The 21,892-nt window shown below is 53.6% G+C and overlaps 3 protein-coding genes across 4 annotated transcripts in view; 1 reads left to right on the forward strand and 2 right to left on the reverse strand.

Moving 5' to 3' along the window:
* The window catches only part of LOC119153663 (cadherin-23-like), a 42,314-nt gene extending 40,011 nt beyond the window's left edge, over positions 1 to 2,303 (reverse strand). For both annotated transcript variants that reach the window (XM_037400360.1, XM_037400361.1), the window contains exons 1-4: positions 2,246 to 2,303; positions 1,726 to 1,874; positions 653 to 788; positions 68 to 456 (exon numbers count right to left, since the gene is read on the reverse strand). In XM_037400360.1, coding sequence (XP_037256257.1) covers positions 68 to 456; positions 653 to 788; positions 1,726 to 1,827 — 627 coding nt within the window. In that variant the 5' untranslated portion in view covers positions 1,828 to 1,874; positions 2,246 to 2,303. The remainder of the gene's footprint in view (positions 1 to 67; positions 457 to 652; positions 789 to 1,725; positions 1,875 to 2,245) is intronic.
* A 2,440-nt stretch (positions 2,304 to 4,743) lies between these two features.
* C9H10orf105 (chromosome 9 C10orf105 homolog) lies at positions 4,744 to 9,039 on the forward strand. Its single transcript, XM_037400365.1, has 2 exons — positions 4,744 to 4,809; positions 8,580 to 9,039. Exon 2 carries the CDS (start codon positions 8,585 to 8,587, stop codon positions 8,999 to 9,001), a length of 417 nt encoding a protein of 138 aa, XP_037256262.1. The 5' UTR covers positions 4,744 to 4,809; positions 8,580 to 8,584; the 3' UTR covers positions 9,002 to 9,039.
* Positions 9,040 to 11,021: 1,982 nt separating this feature from the next.
* The window catches only part of LOC119153497 (cadherin-23-like), a 67,540-nt gene continuing 56,669 nt past the window's right edge, over positions 11,022 to 21,892 (reverse strand). Inside the window, exons 13-23 of the mRNA XM_037400075.1 lie at positions 21,171 to 21,243; positions 20,810 to 20,926; positions 20,123 to 20,235; positions 17,929 to 18,036; positions 16,519 to 16,708; positions 15,462 to 15,607; positions 14,920 to 15,139; positions 13,804 to 13,956; positions 12,660 to 12,773; positions 11,289 to 11,437; positions 11,022 to 11,096 (exon numbers count right to left, since the gene is read on the reverse strand). Of these exons, the coding sequence (XP_037255972.1) occupies positions 11,022 to 11,096; positions 11,289 to 11,437; positions 12,660 to 12,773; positions 13,804 to 13,956; positions 14,920 to 15,139; positions 15,462 to 15,607; positions 16,519 to 16,708; positions 17,929 to 18,036; positions 20,123 to 20,235; positions 20,810 to 20,926; positions 21,171 to 21,243 (1,458 nt within the window). The remainder of the gene's footprint in view (positions 11,097 to 11,288; positions 11,438 to 12,659; positions 12,774 to 13,803; positions 13,957 to 14,919; positions 15,140 to 15,461; positions 15,608 to 16,518; positions 16,709 to 17,928; positions 18,037 to 20,122; positions 20,236 to 20,809; positions 20,927 to 21,170; positions 21,244 to 21,892) is intronic.

Genomic DNA, 21,892 nt, shown 5'->3' on the forward strand with positions numbered 1-21,892 from the left:
CCAGCCACCAACAGCGAAGTTCACGGTGGACAACCAAGACAGGAGGGACCATGCCGTGGCTACTTACAGTGATCCCATTGATTTTGAAGAGGGAAAGTGCCTGGGGATTGCTGTTGGGGTCAAACTTATAGGTGATCTGGTTGAGGTTGTCAATGGAGTGGGCCTCGACCCGGAGCACCTCAGAGCCCAGGGGGATGTTCTCCATGATCACAGCCTCGTAGCTGCTGTTGGAGAACTGCACAGCCTCATCCAGCTCATTCAGCAGGCTGACATACACGCTGCAGAAGCCCTGGTTGTTGGGAGGTGCTTGGTCCGTGGCAGAGACATTCATCAGGTAACTGGTTTTGGTCTCATAGTCCAGGTAGTCAATTGTCGTGATGAGGCCCGTGCTCTCATCAATCTCAAACTTCCCTTCTGCGCCCGACAGGATTTTGTAGTTCACCAGACCGCCATTCCCTGGGGCAGGAGCAGGAACCATGGTGCCAGTTGGACTAAGCATCCCAAAGAGGCAGGCACTACTGATGCCAACCCTGACCATGGAGTAGAGCCCATCCCACATAAGGATTTCAAGCTGGACAAGCCAGGATCTGTGGAATGGCTGATTTCACCGCTTCCCACCCTGGCTGGATGTTTCTCACCCCCAGCTGCCTACCTGTGTCTCGGTCAGTGGCCCGGACAACTGCCACCGAAGTCCCTATCCCCGCTGTCTCCCGCAGCCCCAGGCGGTTGTACTGCCGCTGGGTGAACACCGGCACCTCATCGTTGACGTCTTCCACGTATATGATCACCTGTGAAATCCCCCCGGAGAAACCACGGGTGAGCCAGGCAGGCTCCTGTACCCTCACCAGCTGCTTACAGTTGTGAGGGAAAATATATCCTTCATGGTACTCATCTGCTGTGCAGGAGGAATGTTATCTCTACTACAAACACCACGTGATGGAGAGTGACCACACACAGTTTAACATCATTGATTTAAACAAGCCCCATGGTCAGTGACTCAGTCCTTCCCATGCCAGAGGGAGGTACAGTCTATATATTAATTCCCCCTTAATTGCTCGAAACCTTGCTGTTAGAGACCCCTCAATGTAGAAACGCTGATGACTCGGTGGGAAATTTTGCTCAGAGTTCAGTGGGTCGAGCTGCTGTTTCCCCAGGGAACATCCTTTCTCCTCCTAGATTTCTGTTTGCTGCTGGTGCTGCGGGCACATCGCACTTGGCCAGAGCCCACCCCACCAGTGGGTCTAAAAATAGAATTAACCAGAAGGCTGAGTTTGTGGGAACTTTGGGAAGCTGGTGTGTCACTGCTAAAGATTACTGCCATTGTGTCCTGGCTGATTTAAATAAATGCCTGGCCAGGAGAAACAGTTTTCAACAGGCTGAGGCTCAGCTCTTCCTCCTGGTAGCAGAGCTGTCCCTCATCAGGTGAGCAGGACTCCCTCTGACAGCAACTGCCACACCACTTAGCAGCCTCATCATTGCACCGAAGTGTCATAGGAAAAAAGGAAAAAACAGCACTCCCCCAACCCCCCCAACAAGCTCTTCTCCACCCTCAGGCAGCCACCAGAGACTTTCCATCAGCATTTCCATGCCAGATCTCTCAAACTTCCTGCATGCCAGAAAGGGCTGGAAATGACTGCCCTCCGATGAAGCATCCCCAACATTTCGCATGATCTCCTCTGCTGCTCTGCCCTGCTGCCCATCCCTCAGCGGCCGCAGGGTCCTTACCCGCACAGAGCTCCTCATGGGTCCGTGCTCTGTGTTGTACGCCTCCACCTCCAGGATGTGAGAGGAGTTTTGCTCCCTGTCGAGGTGCCGCACGCCTCGCATCACCAGCCCGCTGCTGGGATTGATGCGGAAGTGGTTGTGCTCGTTTCCTGGTGGGGGGGAAGCGAGATGGATGCGGCCCACTGCCACTGCATCAGCCTGGGTGACTTGCTGAGCCCTCCCTGGGGGGCTATCTTGGAGGATGACTATTGAGCAAAACCCAAGCCCCATCACCTCCAGCTCCATCACGCTCAGCTACAACAGGGTTTGGCCCTGGTCAAGCCAGGAGCTACGGCATCTAGGCATCCATCCGTGACAAATCATCCTCTGGCAATTAACCCTAATACTGAAGTTTTGCTTAGGGGTGGGGAAAACGTTTCTGTGGGTTGTGAAGTGCAAAAGGATGGAGAGTGCAACCTCCTGAGGCCATGCGTACTGCTGGCCAGAGCCTGGTGCAAACCCAGGGGGCACATGGACTTACCTTTGACAATCCTGTACCACACTCTCCCGTTAATGCCTTCATCTGCATCTGTGGCTTTCACCTGCATAAGAAAAGAAAAGCAGTGAAGGGCAGAGGTTTCCAGACTGTGACAAGTCCTCCCACCCCGCCAAGGTTGGGCGTCCTGCTCCTCCATCTGAGCCAGGGCACTTACCAACTGCAAAGCGAAATAAGTTACCCTTCCCTCGACACCAGACAGCAGGGATAGCAGGCTTGGGAGCCCTCGGCTGCCAGGTTATCTCTTGGGTAGGCTTGGGGTGGCAGCTGAGCCTGAGGACCATGCCATGAAACCACTGTGTCAGTGCAGGAGGTGCCTCCATTGGTTCTGCCCTGCATGCCGGTGCCTGCCTCACTGGAGATGCCGCTGGGGACAGTCTCCCTGACTGCAGAGATGGCTTGAACTGGGCAGGGAGAGTTGCTCTAGCGGCTGGTGGGCATGCAGCCCACGGCATCAGTCAAGTCACCCAAGCGACAGCGTATGTAAAAATAACCAAAAGAAACACGAATGCAACCAGCCTAGAGCATGCTGGTAGTCTGGACACTGGTCTGAGTCCTCGCAAGACCTCGAGCAGTGCGTGGGAGCACCCCTTAGCTGCGATGCGCTGTACAGCCCATGCACATACCGATTAAGCTGTCCGCCCTGGGAAACCCAAGACACGGGTCCCCTCTGGTGTCGCTGAACAACACTGCAGTGCTTTCCCCGCAAACCCCAGCCAGCAGCCCGGCAGCTGGGAAGCAGGACCCGGTGAGGGACAGCAGGGCCAGGGCTGCCTCCCCAGCTGGCACCGAGCCGCTGCATCTCCCCTCCGCAGAAACCGCTTCCCACAACTGCGCGAATCACTGGGGCGAGGATGCAGGGAACGCCTTAGCGGTTACTCTCTGCCTGCTTCCCCTGGCAAGGCATCTTCTGCTGCATCTTCTCCCTACAAATATCACCCGCTGTTTTCCTTTTCCCAGGCAGGTGGAGGTTTGCACCCAGACTTGCACTGAAAAGAGGAGGGGATGCTACAAAGGGTGAATGTGCAGTCGGAACAGCAAGGCCATTTATAGGGGCTCAGCTTTAAAGCCCTGGACTGGCTGTCACCTGCAGCCCCACACAACACTTGCAGGACTCACAGATGCTGTTCTGAAACACAGTTTTGAGATGCCTTGAACTGCTCTTGTTCCCTTCCACCAAATCAGCCTGTGTCAGCAGAAACCTTAGAAAACGCTGAGCCCTGCACTTGCAAACTACCTGGATTTGCCACCCCTGTGCCACACACGCTGCTCTCCTCTGCCCCAGACCACTTCACGTCTGTCTTACAGCCAGATGCAACCCCATCCCTTGCTCCATGTTTCACCATGGACCCAGCACCTTCCTTTCACAGAAGAGAGCTCTCCCTCCCAGGACACCTCTTCTACCCTCAGGGCTCCCCGAGGCCATTTCTGGGCAGGAGCTGGGCTGTCTCCTCTCCAGTGTGATGGATGGGCTCCGCACCAGCAGGCGAGCGATGCCCAGGCAGACCGGCTGCCTTGGCATGACACTGGCTCCCCCCTGGGAAAAGCTATCATGTCAGCTGGAACACGGTGCCGGGGCAACCAGGGCCGCAACAGGAGGGAAACCTAAGGGATGGGAGAAAAACCTTCACAGCTTTTTGCGCCATTCTCTGCCCCGCTGTGCCTGACAAAACGCATTTCAAGATAAACAAATGGGGAGGGTTTCAACACGGTGAGCAAACTGCACCCCACCAACACCCCTTTAGCCATCTTTTTCCCAGCTCAACACAAGCATTTGGCGCAGGCAGCTCTGGCACAGAAACCAGGTGAAAAGGGTCAGCCCAGGTATTTATTTTTTATTAAAAAAAAAAGTAGTTTGCATTAAACCAATGTATGCCCTTGCCAGCCTGCAGCCTAGAAAAAGCTCAGCTGCTGCTGGTTTGACCTACTGAGGTCCCAGAGGAGACACGATACTTTGACAGACTGTCCCGAACTTGGGAAAATGATTGCACTCAAGTGCGAGCGGTGGGAGAAAAGCTTTTTTTGATGCTAGTGCAAGGCACCTTGTGCAGCTAGAGAGAGCAGACTGCAGGCATAGCCAGCCCTTCGCAGGCCATGTTTCAAACACCCCCAGCCGCTAGAAAGGGGTCAGAAAAGGAGGAGGAAGGAGCAGGGAATAAAAGAATGGGAAAAAAGCAGGCAGTTTGGCACAAAGCTGCTGGGAAAAGGGGGAGCACGGCAACCCGCTGCCCCCTCCCCATCGCGGGGGACTCAGCCCACGACCGACCGTACCATTCAGCAAAGCCCGGGGAAAAACATCCCGGGGAGCTCAACGCCTCGCCCCAGCAGGGCGCAGCCCTGGGGCACTGCCGTGCTGGCAAAGCCCAGGAGGGGGCTCAGGGACCCCCCTGGCTTTGCACACTCAAGCTATCCCCAGCCTGGCCGCCGTCTCTCTCCCACCCTCCCTCGCACTCCAGAAGGGAGGGGGCTGGCAGCCGGCAGAGCGCGGTGGGAGAGGCGGCAAGGCAGCGTACGGGAGGCAGAGCCTGGGCTCAGCCCGCCGGTGAGAGGTAGGGAGCCCAAATCCCCGCGGCAAACCCACCACCAGCCACTCAGGCTGACCCCGAGGGGCGAGCGAGCCAGGGCAGGGATGTGCCACCACCCCCAGCCTCAGAGCTGCTGCCCTTAGCCCTGCAGCTGCCTGGGGAAAGGGCTGCAAAAAGGGGTGGAGAGGGGAGACCGAAGGCTGGGGTGGGTGTGGAGTCAGCCATCTGTCCTCCCTTCCCTGCCACTTTGCTTTGCCTGTCCCAGTGACAGGAGCAGGGGAAAGTCCTGCAAATGCAGTGCTGCTGCTTAACAGCGGGGGTGATGGGGTACAGCATCACCTACAGCCCTTTGCTTTCAGTACCCAACTATCCGGGTCGGCGAGACGGGTGTCTGGTACCATCCAGCTCCTCCTCCTGCCAGCAAGTGGAAAGACTTAGCGCATTGGGAAAAGCTGGGGAGCCCCAGAAAAGCGTCGCTAAGCAAGACAGGGAGGGGAAAGAGAGCTGCCTTTCATCCGAGCTGTATTACAGGCACAGAAGTGCCTGAAAGGAGCCTTTTCTTTGCAGGAGTTTGAGAAAAGGGAGGAAGAGTGTATAGAAAAACTCCTGCCAAACTAGGCCGTTGGGCCAGGCAGGCAGCACCCCGTGCTGGGCAGAATAACACTTTCTGCTGCTCACACACAAGAATAATTTCTTCCTTTCCACCTTCCTCAGGAGCATTTTGCAGTTTCTTTTTTTCCTCTCTGATCTCAGCTGCTTCATGCCCAGTGCTGGGTCCCAAGTGCTTGTGGGGCCATCTCAAGTTAGAGCTGATCAGGCAGGGCTGACCCTTCTGCGGGGGTTTGCCAGGCTGGGCAAGCCTCTTATTAACCCACCTGAGTTAATAACACGGGGCTTGGGTGGGACAGTGATGCTGGGAAGCGGTGGTACTATGAATAGGGATGCAGGCAGCAGCTTGGCTGGGGGGTACAAAATGCTGAGGATGGCTAGTCCATTGCTGCGCTCCAGAAAAGGCACTGAGCTCCCACCCTGCGGGAGGGAAGCCCTCACCCCCATGCATGCCATGGGGGCACGGGAGTGCTGCTCGTACTATGCCCTGACTTTTCTGCTGATAGGATCCCAATTTTAGTGGCTTTTTGCTGAAATTCTGCTGAAACGGCTGTAGCTCTGTCTCAGGCAGGAGGTGAGGCGGAAACCTCCTTTGTCTGTGTTAATACATTGAAAAGTTATTGGCCCTAAAAGAAAGTCACCACTTGTGTGTAGTCTGAAAAGATTTCCCATATTTTTAGTGGCTCTTTTTCTGGTAGGATTTAGAGATCAGGTGAGGGGCAGCCCGGACCTTCCCTGCAGTTCTGCCAGCTGAACTGGGTGTGAGGAGAGGGTGGATAGGAAGCAATAGAAGAGGGCATGGCTGGAAAAGCCTGGGAAAACATCAGCGTGATCCCTTCTGATGGGTTTCCAAGGGACACAATCAGCTGGATTTAAAAAAAAACCAACCCTACAGCCACCACCAACAGAGCAAAAAACAACCTGAAGAAATTGCCCATGCCTCCTGGCTGCTTTCAACGAACAATATAAGGTCACCAAGCCAAACCACATGCGGTCAGTAAATGCCAGAATTACGGTAGCTGTGGTAACCCTGATTCAGGCTGCCTTTGGTGTGCACGGCAAGCAGCAGCCTTGCCTGCAGCTTTTCATGCCTAGCAGCGCACAGGAGCAGCCTGCCCATGGAGCCGAGGGGTCTTTGGGACAGCGGCAGCTGCCAGAGGCTGCTCTGCTCCCAAAGCTGGAGGGGAAGGGGCTGAGCCAGACAAGGAGAGGCTGCACAATAAAGAAATGCTTTTGGGGTGAAGAGAGGGAAAACATCACTCTGGAGGAGGGGATGAGAGCCCTGACCCCTGAGCTTGCTTGCAATATGCACAGGGATTCACCTGAGCTGAAGTCTTCTCAAGATGCTGACCCATTTATTTTTGCATTTCCCATTTTCTGAGCGCAGACCTGGCTATGAGCCATGGCAACAGCCACATCTCCTCAGAGCCTCCGAGCTCTGACCAGGCTGATCCAGTCCTTGCCCTGAGGCTGCCAGCATCACAGCTCAAGCCCAGATAATGCAAAGTGTTCCAGAAATAAATCACATCTCCCAAGAGCCTCCAACCTGGTACCCAACTCCAGTGGAAACCTCTGACTTTATACCCTCTGTATCTCAGCTCATTGCCTGCAAGGAGAGGTGTGCAGATCCTACAGGATCCATCTGTCCCCTCCGGGACGAGGCAGGGTCCTGGCAAACCAGAGCTGGGAGCTCACCTACACAAGCATGCACCCACATACCACGGGTACAGCTGGGGCACAGACAACTCAAGTTCAAGGACTCCTTAACCTCTGAGCACTCAGCCTTGCAGCTCTCACAGCGTTTGCTTAAGGTTCTTTACTGGCGTGTAATTTGGACAGTGAGTGATGCTTGCCTCACTGGGCTTGTCTCCACCAGGGTGTCTCACAGATTCCAGTTAGCAATTACAGACATGTCACTGATGTCTTGTCTTTTTTTGAATGCCTTACAGTGTTTATCTGGCTGCTGCCTACACAAACCTGCATGGCTCTGGGGTGGTGGCTGCAAGAGCAGACCCAGAGACTGGCTAGTCCCTGCAGCCCTGCCTTTCCCCTCCTAAGATCTTAATTTTAAATTGGCTCGATCCAAATCAGTACTTGCCAAGAGACTGCCCCACCACAGACCAGTACAACAGCCCTCCATCACTATTTCTAACTCCCACATCTCTGCAGGAAAGTCAGTGTAATAAAGCTTTACCTCCAGCCTACTGGTTAGAGCACCAAGGGCCAAGCCAAGCTGTCGCATTGCAGAGGGTTGGCACAGCAATATTTCCCCAGCTCTCATCTCTGAGCTGGGGAGACGTTGGCCTCCAACACAGCCCATGCAGGGCCAGGAACAGGTGCAGGAGGGTGCATGGGAGCAAAATGATGGGTGCAAACTGCTCCGAGGATGTGAGCTGCGGGGATATGACCCACTGGGGAAAGGAGAGGACAGCTGCCATCAGGTGTTCAGTAAGAGCTCATGTCGATGAGGCTTTGGGAAGCTGGTTTGCATCACTGTTTGCAGAACTGGCTGAGAAACCTGAGACGTGTCTGAACCTGAAACCAGGTCAGCAGAGTGCCTAACACAAGAAGATTTTGGCACAAGCAGGGTGAGTGCGTTAAGCTTCACCCCTGCAAAAAAACCAAAAAGGCAGTGCTAGTGCCATACTGCAGCTCCATGGGGACTTAGCTGGGCAGAGGCTCAACCAACTATCCATCTTCCTTGGGGGAGAGGGAATAATCAAAAAAACCCTAATGACAGTCAATTCCACAAACCCACATTTCTGGGGAACAGAGAAGAACCAAACCCCAGCAGCCTGGGTGGACGATTTTGGACCTTCTCTAGCATATGGTTATTTACTGCTTCCAGAAAAGCTGCATGCAACATGTGTGCATGTTCCCTACAGGTGTCATCACCAGGGCCATGGTGCCCCATGTACGCAGTACTACCTGTGCTAGATTTCTTTGCCAGACGGTTTTGCACTTCAGGGCAGTACTTTGCAGTTATAAATCCCAGCTCTGCGCTTTGCCTGCTGGCAAAGCAGACAGACTCTTCTTGTTCCCCTGTGTCACAAAAAACACAGCTGGGAGGACCTTGGACATCAAGGCAAGCCAAAAATCCATCAGGTTAGAGACAGTGACTGTCTGCCCAGCCTCTAGGAAGTGATCACCCATGTTGCTTCGCTGTGTCACCTTGTGCACTGCAGGGAATATGAGCACAGAGGATGCCAGCAACGGGACCTCTCCCACCCCGCCTCTCCTTGGGCTTCTGGTTTCTACCACTGAGCTGGTCCCCCCCAGCCCTGCATCCCTTGCGATGGCAGGTCCGCTGCCTGTCATCGTTGCGCTCGTCTGCATCTTCCTCCTCCTGGCAACCTTCCTCATCTTTGTCACCCTCTGCAAGCCAGCAGCACTGGACCAGTCCCGCTCTGGGCTCCATGAGTGCATGCCCCATCACCCGGCAGATGCCAGTGAGCCCCAGCTGAGGCTCTGGAAACGGCTGGGTTCCCTTCGATGCTCCATCAACACCTTCAGGAGGAGTCGGCCAGTGTCCCAGAGACAGCTCGCCTGCCCCAAGAGCTCCCCTGCCAGCCAGGACTGGGACATCATGGAGTCTACCAAAATGTGATCCTGCTTGGCAGGAACAAACTCACCCTGCAATCCTATTCTTTCCCAAGCTTTTGGTTCAGGTCCAGTTCCCTTCTCAAGCAGCCCCTGGTACGCCAGGCATCCCAGCAGAGCCCCTTTGAGCAGCTCATTTCCAGGCAGCAATGCTGCAAGGTGACAGGGGATTCTGCTATTTCAGATTCCCAAACACTTTCCAGGTTACGGTTTCCTGGCAGGAAAGGTGGAGGTATCCAAACTACACCCACACAGAGCTATCACCATCCAGTCCAAAAAAATATTGCCGCTTAATTTCTTTTGGAAAACATTGTGCAAGTTGCAAGGCACCTGAACAAACAGCCTAGGCAAAAGCAGAACAACCTGGCAGCGTAACAAATATCGCCTTGAAGAGCAGCATCCTGGGGCAAACGTGCTCCACGAAAAGCCATCCTTAGCTGAGACTGCCACCCACGATGTGCTCCTGAGCAGGTAGAGGAAGGCTCAGAACCTCTGAGTGCTGCTCGGTCCCTGTCTCCCCCCTCCCCATGCAATGCACTGTGGGTTGCTGTGGTCGATGCTTGGAAGGATACATGCTACAGCTGTCTGCTGGAAATCTGCTTCAATAAACAAGCAGCGGGAGCAGGTAAACACGTCTGTAAATGCATTAAAGAGGCCTTTTGAGGCTCGCAACCACTGCCAGCTTGGAAAGGCACTGCACAAAGCTGAGCTGCTTGTTTCTGCTGGGAAAGTGTACAACAGCCAGCAGGTAAGCTGACATGCTTAAAGGAATCAGTAGGAAAAAACTGTTTAATTCTTCCAGGTCTGCAGCTCACACTACGTTCATCCATCAATTTCACCCCTTTGGGTGAAGTCTCCGTGCCCAGCAAGGCCCCACGGTGAGCACCAAACCCCATCTCTTCGGGTTTCACATGGTTTCTGATCCTTGCAGGTTGCACCTCTGCATCAGGACCTCTCCGGGCTGCCTGGGACATTCCTGCTCTCCTCTGGCCCTGGGCTGCCTGGCTTTTGGAGAACGGGATGGGGAAACCTTCAAACACTCTCTGGTTGCTACAGGGATGTGGGGTGTATTTGAAGGGGGAGACCTTCAGTACAAATGGTTCACACTAAAGGTGTAAATTAAACTAAACCCAAGTGATTTGCTCATTTCCATGTCCCTCTGATTTTTTTTCTGTGAAAAACAACTTTCCCCAAATACCGCCTCTCCTGTGCCACAGACTTCCAAGGGTATCCCCCTCTTTTGGGAAGCATGCTCTAAGAAAAGGTTCTTTGATGTCAGGCTTGGTTTTCCTCCACTCACAGTCTTCCAATTTAAGAAAATGGCTCAGCGTTAGGAGTCCCGTGGCAGGGCTCCTCTCTGCCTGCACAGCTGCCCTGCACAGCTCCACCCTGGGTGCAGAAATGTCAGGTAGATGCCTGACCCTAGAGACAGGCACGGTGATACAGACATCACACATCCCGTGCCATGGCACAACTGATGATGGGGAGCCACAGGGCTCACATGTGGGGAATGGCCACCCTAAGCACGACGCATGGCTCCCGGCTGCCAGCAAACCTTTGTTGCAAGAGGCAAAAGGCTCCTTTCTTCTTTCCTGGTGACTCACCCTGCCCGTGAAAGCCAGGGACAAAGCTGCCCCTTTCCCCGTGCCGGGAGAGGCATTCAAGGCAGAAGAAGCCTTCCCAGGACCCTCTGCAAAGAGTCTTTGGTGCCCGCTCCAGAAGAGCCCTGGGTTTGAAGGGATGCTGGAAGCACTCAGAGGCCGCGTGAATGCCCACATTCATTCGGGTGCTCACTAAGCCATTCAGCTCTGCCCACCAGTCCCTCAAAGAGGAACAAAAATGAAAGCAAAGTCCAAATGCTTTTCTCCCTTCGTTTCCCCCCTCCTCTCAGAGCATCTCTTTGAACGCACTCTTCTCCCTCCCCATTCAGATCTCCACTCTCAGCCCCTTCTCTGCTGGGAGGAGGGAGGAAGCAGGGAGGCAGTCAGGCAGAGGGCCCTTGCCAACAGGGCTTGTGTTTTCTCCGTTCACCCCCTGCAGAAGCGGGGCGAACTTCTTATTTTTCCCTTGCGCTTTTCTGTCTTCTCCCTGGTGCTCACAGCCTGGGTTACCAAAGGAGCAGAGGAGCGCACAAGCAAGAACAAACCTTGCCCTAGCCTGGGGGAACAGACCACTGATGGGGAGAGAAAATCTCTACTCTGGGCTTCCTGCAGCTCAGTGCCATGGTGCCAGAGCATGGAGAGCAGGGGACTCCCTTCACCCACCCAAGAACCCGGTGGAAGAGCACCACGTGCCTGTACTATACTGCTGCCAGCTGGGATGTCCTCGGGGACACTGACTTCGTAACTACTCTGAAGGAAGATAGGTCGGTTGTCGTTGACATCCAGGACAGTCACGTACACAGTGGCAGTCCCGGTGCGCCGGTTCCCGGTGGGGCCGTTGTCTGTATAGGAGAGAAAGGTGAGGGGAGCTTCAGTCATCTCCATCTCCTCCTTGCACAGTGGTGCTCAGCCCTCAGCTGCTGAAAATAACAGGTCCAAAAAGTCTGAACTAAAATCCTCCAACTTTTCTGCAGCTTCCAAATCTCACACTGAACAATGGGAGGGTTTTTTTCTGCCTATCCTGAAAGAAAATGGGAGAGCTGAACCACCTCCAAGCTCTGCCATGGAGCCACTGCCCAGCGAGGCTGGAAACGTAACTGGTCATTAAAGAGGGTTTGCAGCTCCATAGACTAAGAGGGTGATATATGTTGGAAGGGTCTGGTGTTGATCAGTGATTTGGGAGATGAAGACAGGCAGGGGGGGCTCTGAGGAGATTTCTGTAGACCCAGCTCAGCTCACAGCCAAAGGGCACCCACCAGAACCAGCTGATGTTCAGTAGACAAGGACATGGCAGTGTGGCTCTTGGTTTTGCCACGAAGGATGAGGCAATGGGGAAGCTGGGTTTGCTTTTTCTAACGTGCCTGAGCACTAAACCCACCCGGCTGGAGCCTGTGGGATTTGGTGTCTGGGAAAACACAAGCAGTCTGATACCCATCAGAGGGGCAGAATGGACCCTTTACCACCCGGGATCCGGTCCTGTGTGCCCAGCCAGTGCAGCATCCCTGCTGCAGGTGCTGTGGCACCTGCAATGCCATGCCTCCAAGATTTCTGACCAGGCCACTTTTTTCTCCTTTGAAAAGGGACATCCAAGTCTTCTGTAAACAGGTACTTCATTATAAAGCTCTGGGGATGACAGCCAAGATGCATTTGGCATGTGGGCCCTCTGCCCGTGCCAGGCGGCTTTGGATTAATTGGCAGCCATGGAGCTGGCATGGCATTAGGGGAACGATGCTGTGGTGCTGGCATTCATGGGTGGAGGTCTGACCTGGGCAGTACAGAGCCTCTTGGGAACGGGGAGCCTTGCCTTCCCTGGGGAAAAGGAAAAACGCTGGGGCTGGGAGAGCCTGAGGGGTGAATGTGCTATCTGCAAAAGTCACGATGACAACGGGACACATTAATGCACATGGGTTTGTGAAATGCTAACACCAGACACAGGCTCTGGTTTATAGAGCACCTCAAAGGTTGCTATCTCTCCCACGTACTGGCGAGGCAGCTCGGCACGTGCACAGCCACCCTATGTGGCTGCATGGCAGCAGTCCCACAGGAACGGTGAGAAATCCTTACCGATGGCCTCCAGGATCAGTGTGTACGATGCCACGGTCTCCCTGTCCAGACTCACGACTGTCCTGACCACCCCATCCCTGAAGCCGACGCTGAATTTGCCATCCTGGTTCCCACCTGCAGCAAAGGACAAAGGCCAGGTCACCTGTTGTCCGGATGCAGGGAGCAGAGCCCACGCTCCACAGGACGCTGCACACTGGGCACGGCGTCAGCCCAGCTGTGGAAATCGCAAGTGCCCAGTCTGCCCTCCTGAAGGGCTGCAGTTTACACGCTTGTGAGCAAGGCAAGCTTTGTAGGATAAGCTTGTGTCTTGTCCTAGACAAAGCTTCTCTGCAGCAAAAGTGGCCAGAGCACCTTCGCTTTGCTACACCAAGTGCCATGTCCACCTCCCAAGAGAGGAACGATCGTTGTAGGAAAAGCTGAATCATGTAAGAGCCACATCATTTCCTGAATGCTTCAGAAGCAAACTGAGGTCACTTCGCATGTGGCCTGTGGTACCTGTGGGACAACACATGTCTTTGCTCTTGCGGGAGAGGCTGGAGGCACTGTGAGATGAAATGCGAGGCTGCTATTGTGAGAAAAATGACTCTCTGGTGACACTTCTGGTTTTGCCCTCTTCCTGAGGGCTAAATGCCACGCGTGCAGTTTGCAAGTCAAAGCGTGGCCAGGGGGTTCCCCAGCCTCCTGCTGCAGGTGCTGCAGCTGCGGTGCAGGCCAGGCACTGCCCGGGTGGCATCGCTGCCTGCCTGCTCCCTGCCCACCCCAAACCACCTGCATGCAGGGCTGCAAGATGCCCTAAAAATCCAGAGAGGCTTCCAACCGTAAATACACGTTATGTGAATGTCACCCCAGCCCGTGGTGTTCAGCCCATCCCCGTGCCTTTCCCGGCTGCATGCCGGTGGTGCGAGAGGGCAGGGGATGCTGGGGGCCAAAGGTTTACCCCAGGCAGGGCACAGGAACAGGGCAGAGCGGGCAGCATGGTGGGGAGCCAAGCGGGGCTGTTCAGCAGATGGCGATACCGTACAAGGTTTGGAGGGGCTGGAAAAGGCAGCGCTGATGTGCAGAACACCCTGGCCAAGGTCCGGGGCAGCCTGCTCATTTCCACAGCCAAGGGTCCCCTTCGCAGCATTTTGCAAAGGGTTCATACCTGTGATGAAGTAGCTAAGCTCAGCGTTCAGCCCGATGTCAGCATCCGTGCAGTTGAGCCGGACCACTTTGAAATCCCGGGCCACATCTTCAGGCAGCGACACGTTGTAGATGGCTGGGAAGAAGGTGGGGCTCTCGTCGTTCACGTCCAGAACTGAAAGGGGGAGCGGAGTTGAGTGCCCCCCCAAGGGCTGCCCCTCCTGCAGATGCCAGGCTAACGTCTTCCAGGCTCCCCAAACCACCCGCCTGCTGCTCTGAGCATCCCAGGGAATGCTCTGCCTGCTGCTCCCTGCCATTTGTGTGGTAGGGGTACCTGCAGTCTGGCTGTAAAACAGACTGGTCCCCCTGGCTGCAGGCTGTGTTTGATTGCCTTTTTTGTGTTTGATTCACACATACAGATCACCCCCCCACATCCAAAGAAGCCTTACAGAACTGTAAGGAAAGTTACTGTTTGCACCAAACTCATTTCCATCCCCCTTCAGAAGAAAATCTGGGGCTTAAATGTAAGTTCAGTAAGTCCTGGCGTATGGCAAAGGGCTCTGGAGTTACAGGACCAGAAACTTCTTTTTCCAACCCAGTCCTGAGAAGAATCCAGGGTCAGTTTATTTCCAGATGAAGCTTACCCTCAGCACTAGGCTCATGTGAAGCCAGTAAATAGAAATGCATTAAATTAAAAACAGGCCACATAATAGCAGTCCAGCTCTGAAATCAGGATTACACGAGCTGTCCAGACACACAGCTGATGCGAATCACATGCTGAAGCAAAAGGCAAGCCAAAAGAAAAAGAAACACTCGGGATGAGGGAGTGGAGGAAAAATCATACAGAATCTGGGGGTGCTGCCAGAAACACCATGTTTTCCTCTATCTCTCTACTATGCTGACACCACACCGGGCAAGACACGCAGCCCATGGGGAGAGCAGTGTGATGGGATGCCTTCCCTGCATGCTGTCATATGCAAAACCACCTAACAGGTCAGATCATATATCCATCTGACTCCTTGCTGTGTCTCCTACATAAACCACATTTCCTCTGGTCAGGTGTCATTGTCACGCATCTCTTTGGGACTGGAGGGGGCTCTGCGGCTGGACAGGATTGGAGGGGTCTCGGTGTACCCACCTTTGACAGTCAGGGTGCTGGTGGAGCTCTTGGAGGGCACACCGGCATCGCTGGCCACCACCCGCAGGTAGTACTCGGCAATCCTCTCCCTGTCTAGCACGGTGGTGGAGGTGACAAGCCCACTGGTGCTGTTGATGAAGAAATCCATGCGGGGCATCCCCACTTGCATGCGGTATGTCACCTGCCCATTTGGACCCTCGTCCAGGTCGATGGCTACTACCTGGTGGGGAGAGCGGAGGGAAGGGGTGAGCATGGGCGAACCTGATCATTTCCTGACAATGAAAATCACAGTACATAAACACTTAGCATCTCTTTGTCCCCAGGGATTCTGGGCTGAAACAAAGAGGCCTCAGAGCATCCTTCCTGCTGGGAGCAAGCACATGGGGTGGGATGCCACAACCCCTTCTGCATCCCCCCAGTTGCACTGCTAGAGGATGGAGAGGGTGGAGAGGATGTACTGCTAGCTTGCTTTGCAGAAGCGATGGCAGCAACAACAGCAGCAGCTCTCAGCGCGGGGCATGGTGGCAATGGGACACGCTCACCTGGAAGACAGAGGAGCCTGCAGGAAGGCCCTCAGCGATCTCGGCAGTGAAGGGCAGGTTTTGGAAAGTGGGGTCGTTGTCATTCAGGTCCAGCAGGTTGACGAAAACCGTGGCGCTGCTGGTAGCTCGCAGGGGTGGCCTCCCGCCTGCGGAGGCCAGGAACGGGGTCTCAAGGTTAATGCCTCGAGCTGTTACCACCCCTTTCCCCTAAAAAGGAGCCCTCACTCCCTATACAGATAGTAGGGCAGGATGGGGCTGCATCCTCAAGGCATTGACCTGTCCGTGTTACCCCCTGCACTGCAGCCCCTCAGACTAATGACACAGCTCCCTGGCAGGGGAAAACCCTCCCTGGCAGCTGGCATGCCGGGCAGACCGATGGCTACCTGTGCATGCAGCTTGAAACGAAAGCGAGACCAGTCTGTGCTTGTCTCTGTCTTTCCTGCAGGACGGATGGGACGATGGCTTTAGCACAGTGCAGAGGTTATGCAAAAACAGAAAGGGGCAGAGATGAGCTTCTATGTGCCTCCTGACTGCTGGAAACAGGCTGGATAATAGAAAATTATCTTCATATCTCTATCTTTTTTCCTTAAAAAGTTTCCCTAAGATACTGTTTCCAGAGAAAAACACATTTTGCTGCTTGATCAGCTCTTTTCCCCCCACCTGCTCGATTGACTTTCCTAGGTACTGATGGAGCCAGACAGAAGAGAGGGAGTTTCTGCCTCCCAGGCTCATCGTCAGGGCTGCTACAGAAATGACTGTGCTCACATTTTGAAGGTTTCTGGTTTGTTTTAGCAGCAGGTTTTAACCTACTCTCATTTTTTAACCTCAGAAACATCTTTGCAACTTATGCTAAAAACAGGGGAAAAAAAGAAACGTCATCATAAAGGAAAGATCAGGCTGACGAAAGTTCCATGTAACACGTGAAAACCACCGGGGAGGGAAAGCGGAGGGTGAGGAGGGCAATGCTTGCACAACCTGAGCCCCAGCGATTTCTAGCTACGGTGGAGCGAGACAAACCACTGTGGCAAAAGAGGAGTGGGATGAAAGCAGAGCTTACAGTCGGTGACTGACACCACGATCCTCCGCATGAGCTGGGCCTCCTGGGCGTTGGGGTTCTCGCGATCCAGCAAGACACCGGTTGTGCGGATCTTCCCGGTGGTGCTGTTGATGCTGTAGAACTTGTTGGGGGGTCGGATGCTGTACACCACTGTGCCGTTCTCCCCCAGGTCTGGGTCAATGGCCACCACCTGCCACAGAGAAAGAGCAAAAATTAAAGCAGAGCGATGGGAATTAACTCCCATGGTGAGTCCCCACGTGATTCACCAGTGTCTAATAACGAGGCTGAGCTCATGAGAGGCTTCCCTGTACCAGCGGCAGCGAGAAGTTCTCCTTCCTCTATACAGCTGTATATTTTCATGGTATTTGCAGGGGGTTTGTACCCTCGAGACCTCTACTGTAGTGCTAAATCTAACTGAAATTGGCCTGCAAGCCCAAGAGGTAATGGCAAGGCAAGAGAGACATGAGCACACAGCAATCAAATGGGCTTTTTTCCTTTTAAATAAAACCAGCTAGAAAACAAGCACCCTTCAGAAAAATAAAATAAACGGGACAAAGAGGCTTTCTGAGGAACTTGTGCTGCCACATCGGAAATCCTAGAAATAATTCACTGGTGGAGTTTTCCTCCACGCCAGACATTTTGTGCTTTATTGTTCTCCCTGTGACATTTTTAATTACAGGGGACTTTTACATTAAAAAAACCCCAACTTCATTACACTCATAACTTCCCCAGCCCCCGCTGCTTGTCCCGCAGCTGAATTTACATCATATTGCTGACACAGTAATTATTTTCCCAGCAACTAATTGGGATGTCAAAGGCAAGACGACTTCAAGCAGGCACCAAGCAGCGGGGCTGGTGCCACGCAGAAGACAGAAAACTGCCGTGCTCTGGCTCTACCAGACTGTTCTTCCCCCCCAACTCCTTTTCTCTCGCAGCCTTCCTCCTTATACGATTTTGTGGATTCTCTTCACTTTTCTCTCATTTATTTTCTGTTTTGTGCCCGTCATTTTTCTCCCGGCGTGATGGAGTACAAGCCTTCCTCTCTCCCTCTCTTTTATTTCACCAGAGGGACTTGAAAGGTTGTAAATCAATGTCTTTCAGAGAGGTCCTTGAAGGAGGTCGCAGGCGAGGCTAAGAAAAGGAGAATTTGGCCAAAACCCACACAATTTGGGGAGAAAAAAGATAATAATCCCAGCAGACAGGAGAAACACACAGGAGGGGCAGCAGCGAGGGGGCTCAGGAGTAACCTTTTAAATAGACTTTTGCAAGATGGTGCTTGACTGGAGGTGACACCAGTTAGGAGGTGACACCACTTTGGAGGCGACTCCCTGCTCCAGCCAAGCAGGTGACAACCTTGCCAGCTGAAAGGAAGAGGCTTTTAGTGCAACAGCCGCCTTCCCTCGCATGTACCGTGGTGACATCCGAGTTGGGGGGCGTCATTTCCACCAGGTTAATGAAGTATGGCTCATCCTTCCACGTGGGGTAGTTGTCATTGATGTCCAGCAGCGTGATGTTCACCTGTGAGAGAGCAAGCAAGCAACACTGCATCAGGTTCCTGGGGCAGCACAGCATGTCCCTGGGGGAACAGCAGCACCAGGTACCCAACACACATGCACTCTCTGAAGGGAAAACCCACAGAAAAACAACCTCCTGCATCTTCATAGCCAAGGCTTCTTGGCATATCTGATCTCGGTTTGGCTCACGTGTACTTATTACCTTGCAGCTAAAACAACTGCAGGGGCACAAGGTATGTTTTTGAGCAGCTGCTTCACTGGGGTGGGGAGGGGGATGCAAATTGGTCATGGTGATGGGGGAGAGGGTGCAGCAGGAGCATGGCAGGAAAAGAAGCAAAAAACTGAGTCACTGGTAAAAAGCAAGAAAACAAAAAGAAAAAATGAGAAATCGGGAGAGGGTACAGTAACAGGGGGTGGGAGGTGCAAAGACAAGAGTGCACGGGAGAGGAAGGTGCTCTGAAGTGTTACCTATCTTCATTTGCAGCTTGAGAAATGGCATCTAAGTGACAGCAGTGAGCCTGTGGGATGCATCCTGCTGTCTGTGAGTCTCACACCTCCCAGATCACCCGTGTCAATCCAGCCTGTAAGCCTATATAGATGCCTCAGGGAACAGCTGCACTTCAAGGAAAGGAGGGGCAGAGGGACAGGAGGAAGTCCCTGGCACCTGCCACCCCCACGCAGGGGTCTCAGTCGAGCTTCTCCTGGGATCTTTTCTGCTCCCAGGTACTGGGTCCTGCCTCGGCACCAGGCTGAGCTGCTGGTGCCATCCCGTGGTAGAAGTGGCAAAACTGGATAGCACAGTCTGCAGGGATGTGCCCTGGGCACAAGCTAAGGCACCACCGTGGTTCCTGGGGAAGGCTGGTGACCCATCTCTACTCTGAGCACCCTAGGTGCTTGTCCATCATCTGAGGATCTTGCAAAGCCCCTAAACGGACCCCTGTTCCCGGATAAAAAATGATTACAGGGAACAGCTTTGAGTCCTGGGTGTATATCCTCGCTAATGACAACAGACAAACTTAATTGGCCACCCACTTCTCACTGAGTTTTAATATTCTTTAACTATTTAGGAATCATGATGCATTTATATTTTTTTCAAAACGCAATCTGTGTGGCAAAAGCCTTATTTTGCCTTTCAATAAAGCTTTTAGGAGAACATTATCTCATCTGGAGCCCCAACAGGGGAACCCAGTATCCAACGGGCCATGCTGTTGCCCGGCCAAGGCCATCATGTGCTTCTGGAAGGGTCCATAGGGGGCTTCTAGTCTGCTACCCAGATTGCACACCTCCTTATGGCCCTCGGCAGTAGTGACAACTATTTTAGGGATCTCCTCAGCAAAACCACATTATTTCCCTGCATCGTGCTCTATTGCGTGGGACGTCTCTCCTCAGCCTAACCAAGCACGCCAGGAGTAAGAGCACCCAACTATTAAGAAATGTTCACAGCAACGTGGTGCGGTGCCATGAGCAGAGAGATGGATCCTTGGCTTTTGACCTCCCGATATTTCCAAAGACTTCTTACAAACCCTTTGCAAACAATGGCTCTCCTTGATGTCTGCAAAGGGCAAGGCAAAGCAGTAGGCTTCAGTCTGCAGTACAATGGCCTGCACTTCACCAGAGCCTTTTGAGGAGCCCAGGCATGACAAACTGCTTGGAAACCCTTGATCTAGCCAGTATGTGAACAGCAGTCATCAGGAACAACTAAGTGTGCCTGCAGGCTCTCCTGCTAAGCATTTCTCAAGAGGCATGAACAAAGGGAGCCATGCCACAGGTGGAACAGGTACCCATTACCACCTTTGCATGGAGAGCTGGACACATAAAGCTCTGGAAGGTCAAGTGGCTCCTGGGTGAATGGCTTGCCAGGAAAGGGAGCCTGATTTCAAAGTCTACACAGCTCAGACAGTCATTCTCTGCAAGGGCTGCGGTCAGCGGCGGGGCACCACTGTATGCTCTTTACCCATTCACACAGCTAAAAAGAAACACTGCTAGCATGGGGAACTGAGGCACCAGTGCCTGGCCAGCCCCTCCCAACACCAGCCCCAGGCAGGCACCGGTGGCTTGAAGACATGGGAATTGCTCCTTCACAGACTCACCATAGCAATGCCTGTCTTCTGATGGTGGCCCACGCCTCCATCCACCGCCCGGACAATGAGGATATATTCGGATTTCGCCTCCCGGTCCAGTAAAGATGTCGTTGTGATTTCTCCTGCAGCCACAAGAGATGAGAGGCATTAGAGATGTTGTATGGTGAACAGGGGCACCGGTGGAAAAAAGGGACACTCAAAACAAGGGAGAGAATCCTTCACAAAGGGGCCCTTTCTTCTGATTCGGTTTCAAATCCATGGACCCTGAAAGGGTCAGCTTGTCAGAAAGCTCCTGTGTGTGCTGTGTCTTCCCATGGGAGCTACGTAACAACTGCCTGTGATCCCTCATGCTTGTTTCTGCCCGTAATGAACTGAAAATGATGCCAGCAAGGGAAGGTGGGAAGCAGCAACTTAGCTAAGGTACGCCCTTGTGGCCAAAGCCTTTTCTTATGTGTCATGCCCACCAGGAGCCGAGCTTCCACCGATGCCTCTGCCAAAGCTCTCATGGTGACCGAGCAAGTGGTGGTGTCTGAAATCTGGTGAATCCCTTAAACTGTGCACCTCCTAAGCAGGCTGCTTGGGAAGGGCAGAGGAAGGAATGAGGGTGAAAAAGAAACAATGATGGGGAAGAAAACCAGGGGAAATTTAGGAGAGGGAATTGAAAGGAAAAGAGGGAGAGCATGTACAGAGGCTCACCTGAGCGTGCATTGATCCGAAAATGCGAGGAGCCCTCCAGGGAGTAAATGATCGACTCCTGCCCGTACTCCCTGGACCGGTCCATGTCCGTGGCATTGAGAAACAGCACTGTGGCTCCTTTGGGGAGGCAGAAATGAGGGATGGGATGGCTATGAGCAGCCCAGAGCCGCTCTCCGCAGCTGCCCTATCCTCCCACACCACCCCTGCAGGTCACCTGTCCAGGGGGTCCACTTGCCTGCATGCACAGTGGGGGCAAACTCCAGACCTCATGGCTGTGAAACTGCCAGGTCTCTGCCTTTTACCTCCCCAACAAACCATCACCCACTCTAGCCTGGAGAAGGAGCAGGGGCATGCTCCATACCTGCCATAATGTCCTCCATCACAGTTATAACGTAGGAGGGCTTGCTGAATGTGGGGGGGTTGTCATTTTCATCCTGAAGCAAAAAGAAGGTCAAGAGGCTGGTTGGGAAAAAGGCGAAAAGGTCAAGTAGCTGCAGAAGTCTGGTATGGGGATGCCCCCGGCTGAGTGCATCTCAAGATGTGACCAGCTCAAGACATCAGCGTGGGGAAGATAGGCTTGGGGGTAAGGTACCGGAGGTCTGCACACACGGTTTCATTGTAAAAGCAGCTGCGGTCAAGTTAATTGTCAATGACTTTGCTGAGCCATACAGTGGGCACAATACCGACCAACTCATTATCCAGCACCCTGGGCCTGAGGAACCACTGCCGTTTGCAGCCAAGCATCCTCTGAGCGGCTCCTGCCTCTACCACAAGCCCTGGGAAGACTCAGACAACGCATGAAGCACAGCAGAATTGTGTACAGACTCACTCCTCCCTCTCAGAACAGCACACTAATGACTTAGTGCTCTAGGTCACCCTGGCCATGAGGCCACCAGGCAAACTGGACCGGCCAGGGAAGCTGCTGAGCTTTGGCTGCCTTTGTTTAAGAGGAGGAATGCTATGCATGTCTGCAGAGAGACCAGCTACAGCATTTTCAGGGGGGAAGCTGGTTTGCATACCAATGCGCTCCCTCCAAGCCTGTCTCTGCCAGCAACTATGGCCGGCCTGGTGAAACCAAGCAGG

Source organism: Falco rusticolus, chromosome 9 (genome assembly GCF_015220075.1).
Source record: "Falco rusticolus isolate bFalRus1 chromosome 9, bFalRus1.pri, whole genome shotgun sequence".
Lineage (NCBI taxonomy): Eukaryota > Metazoa > Chordata > Aves > Falconiformes > Falconidae > Falco > Falco rusticolus.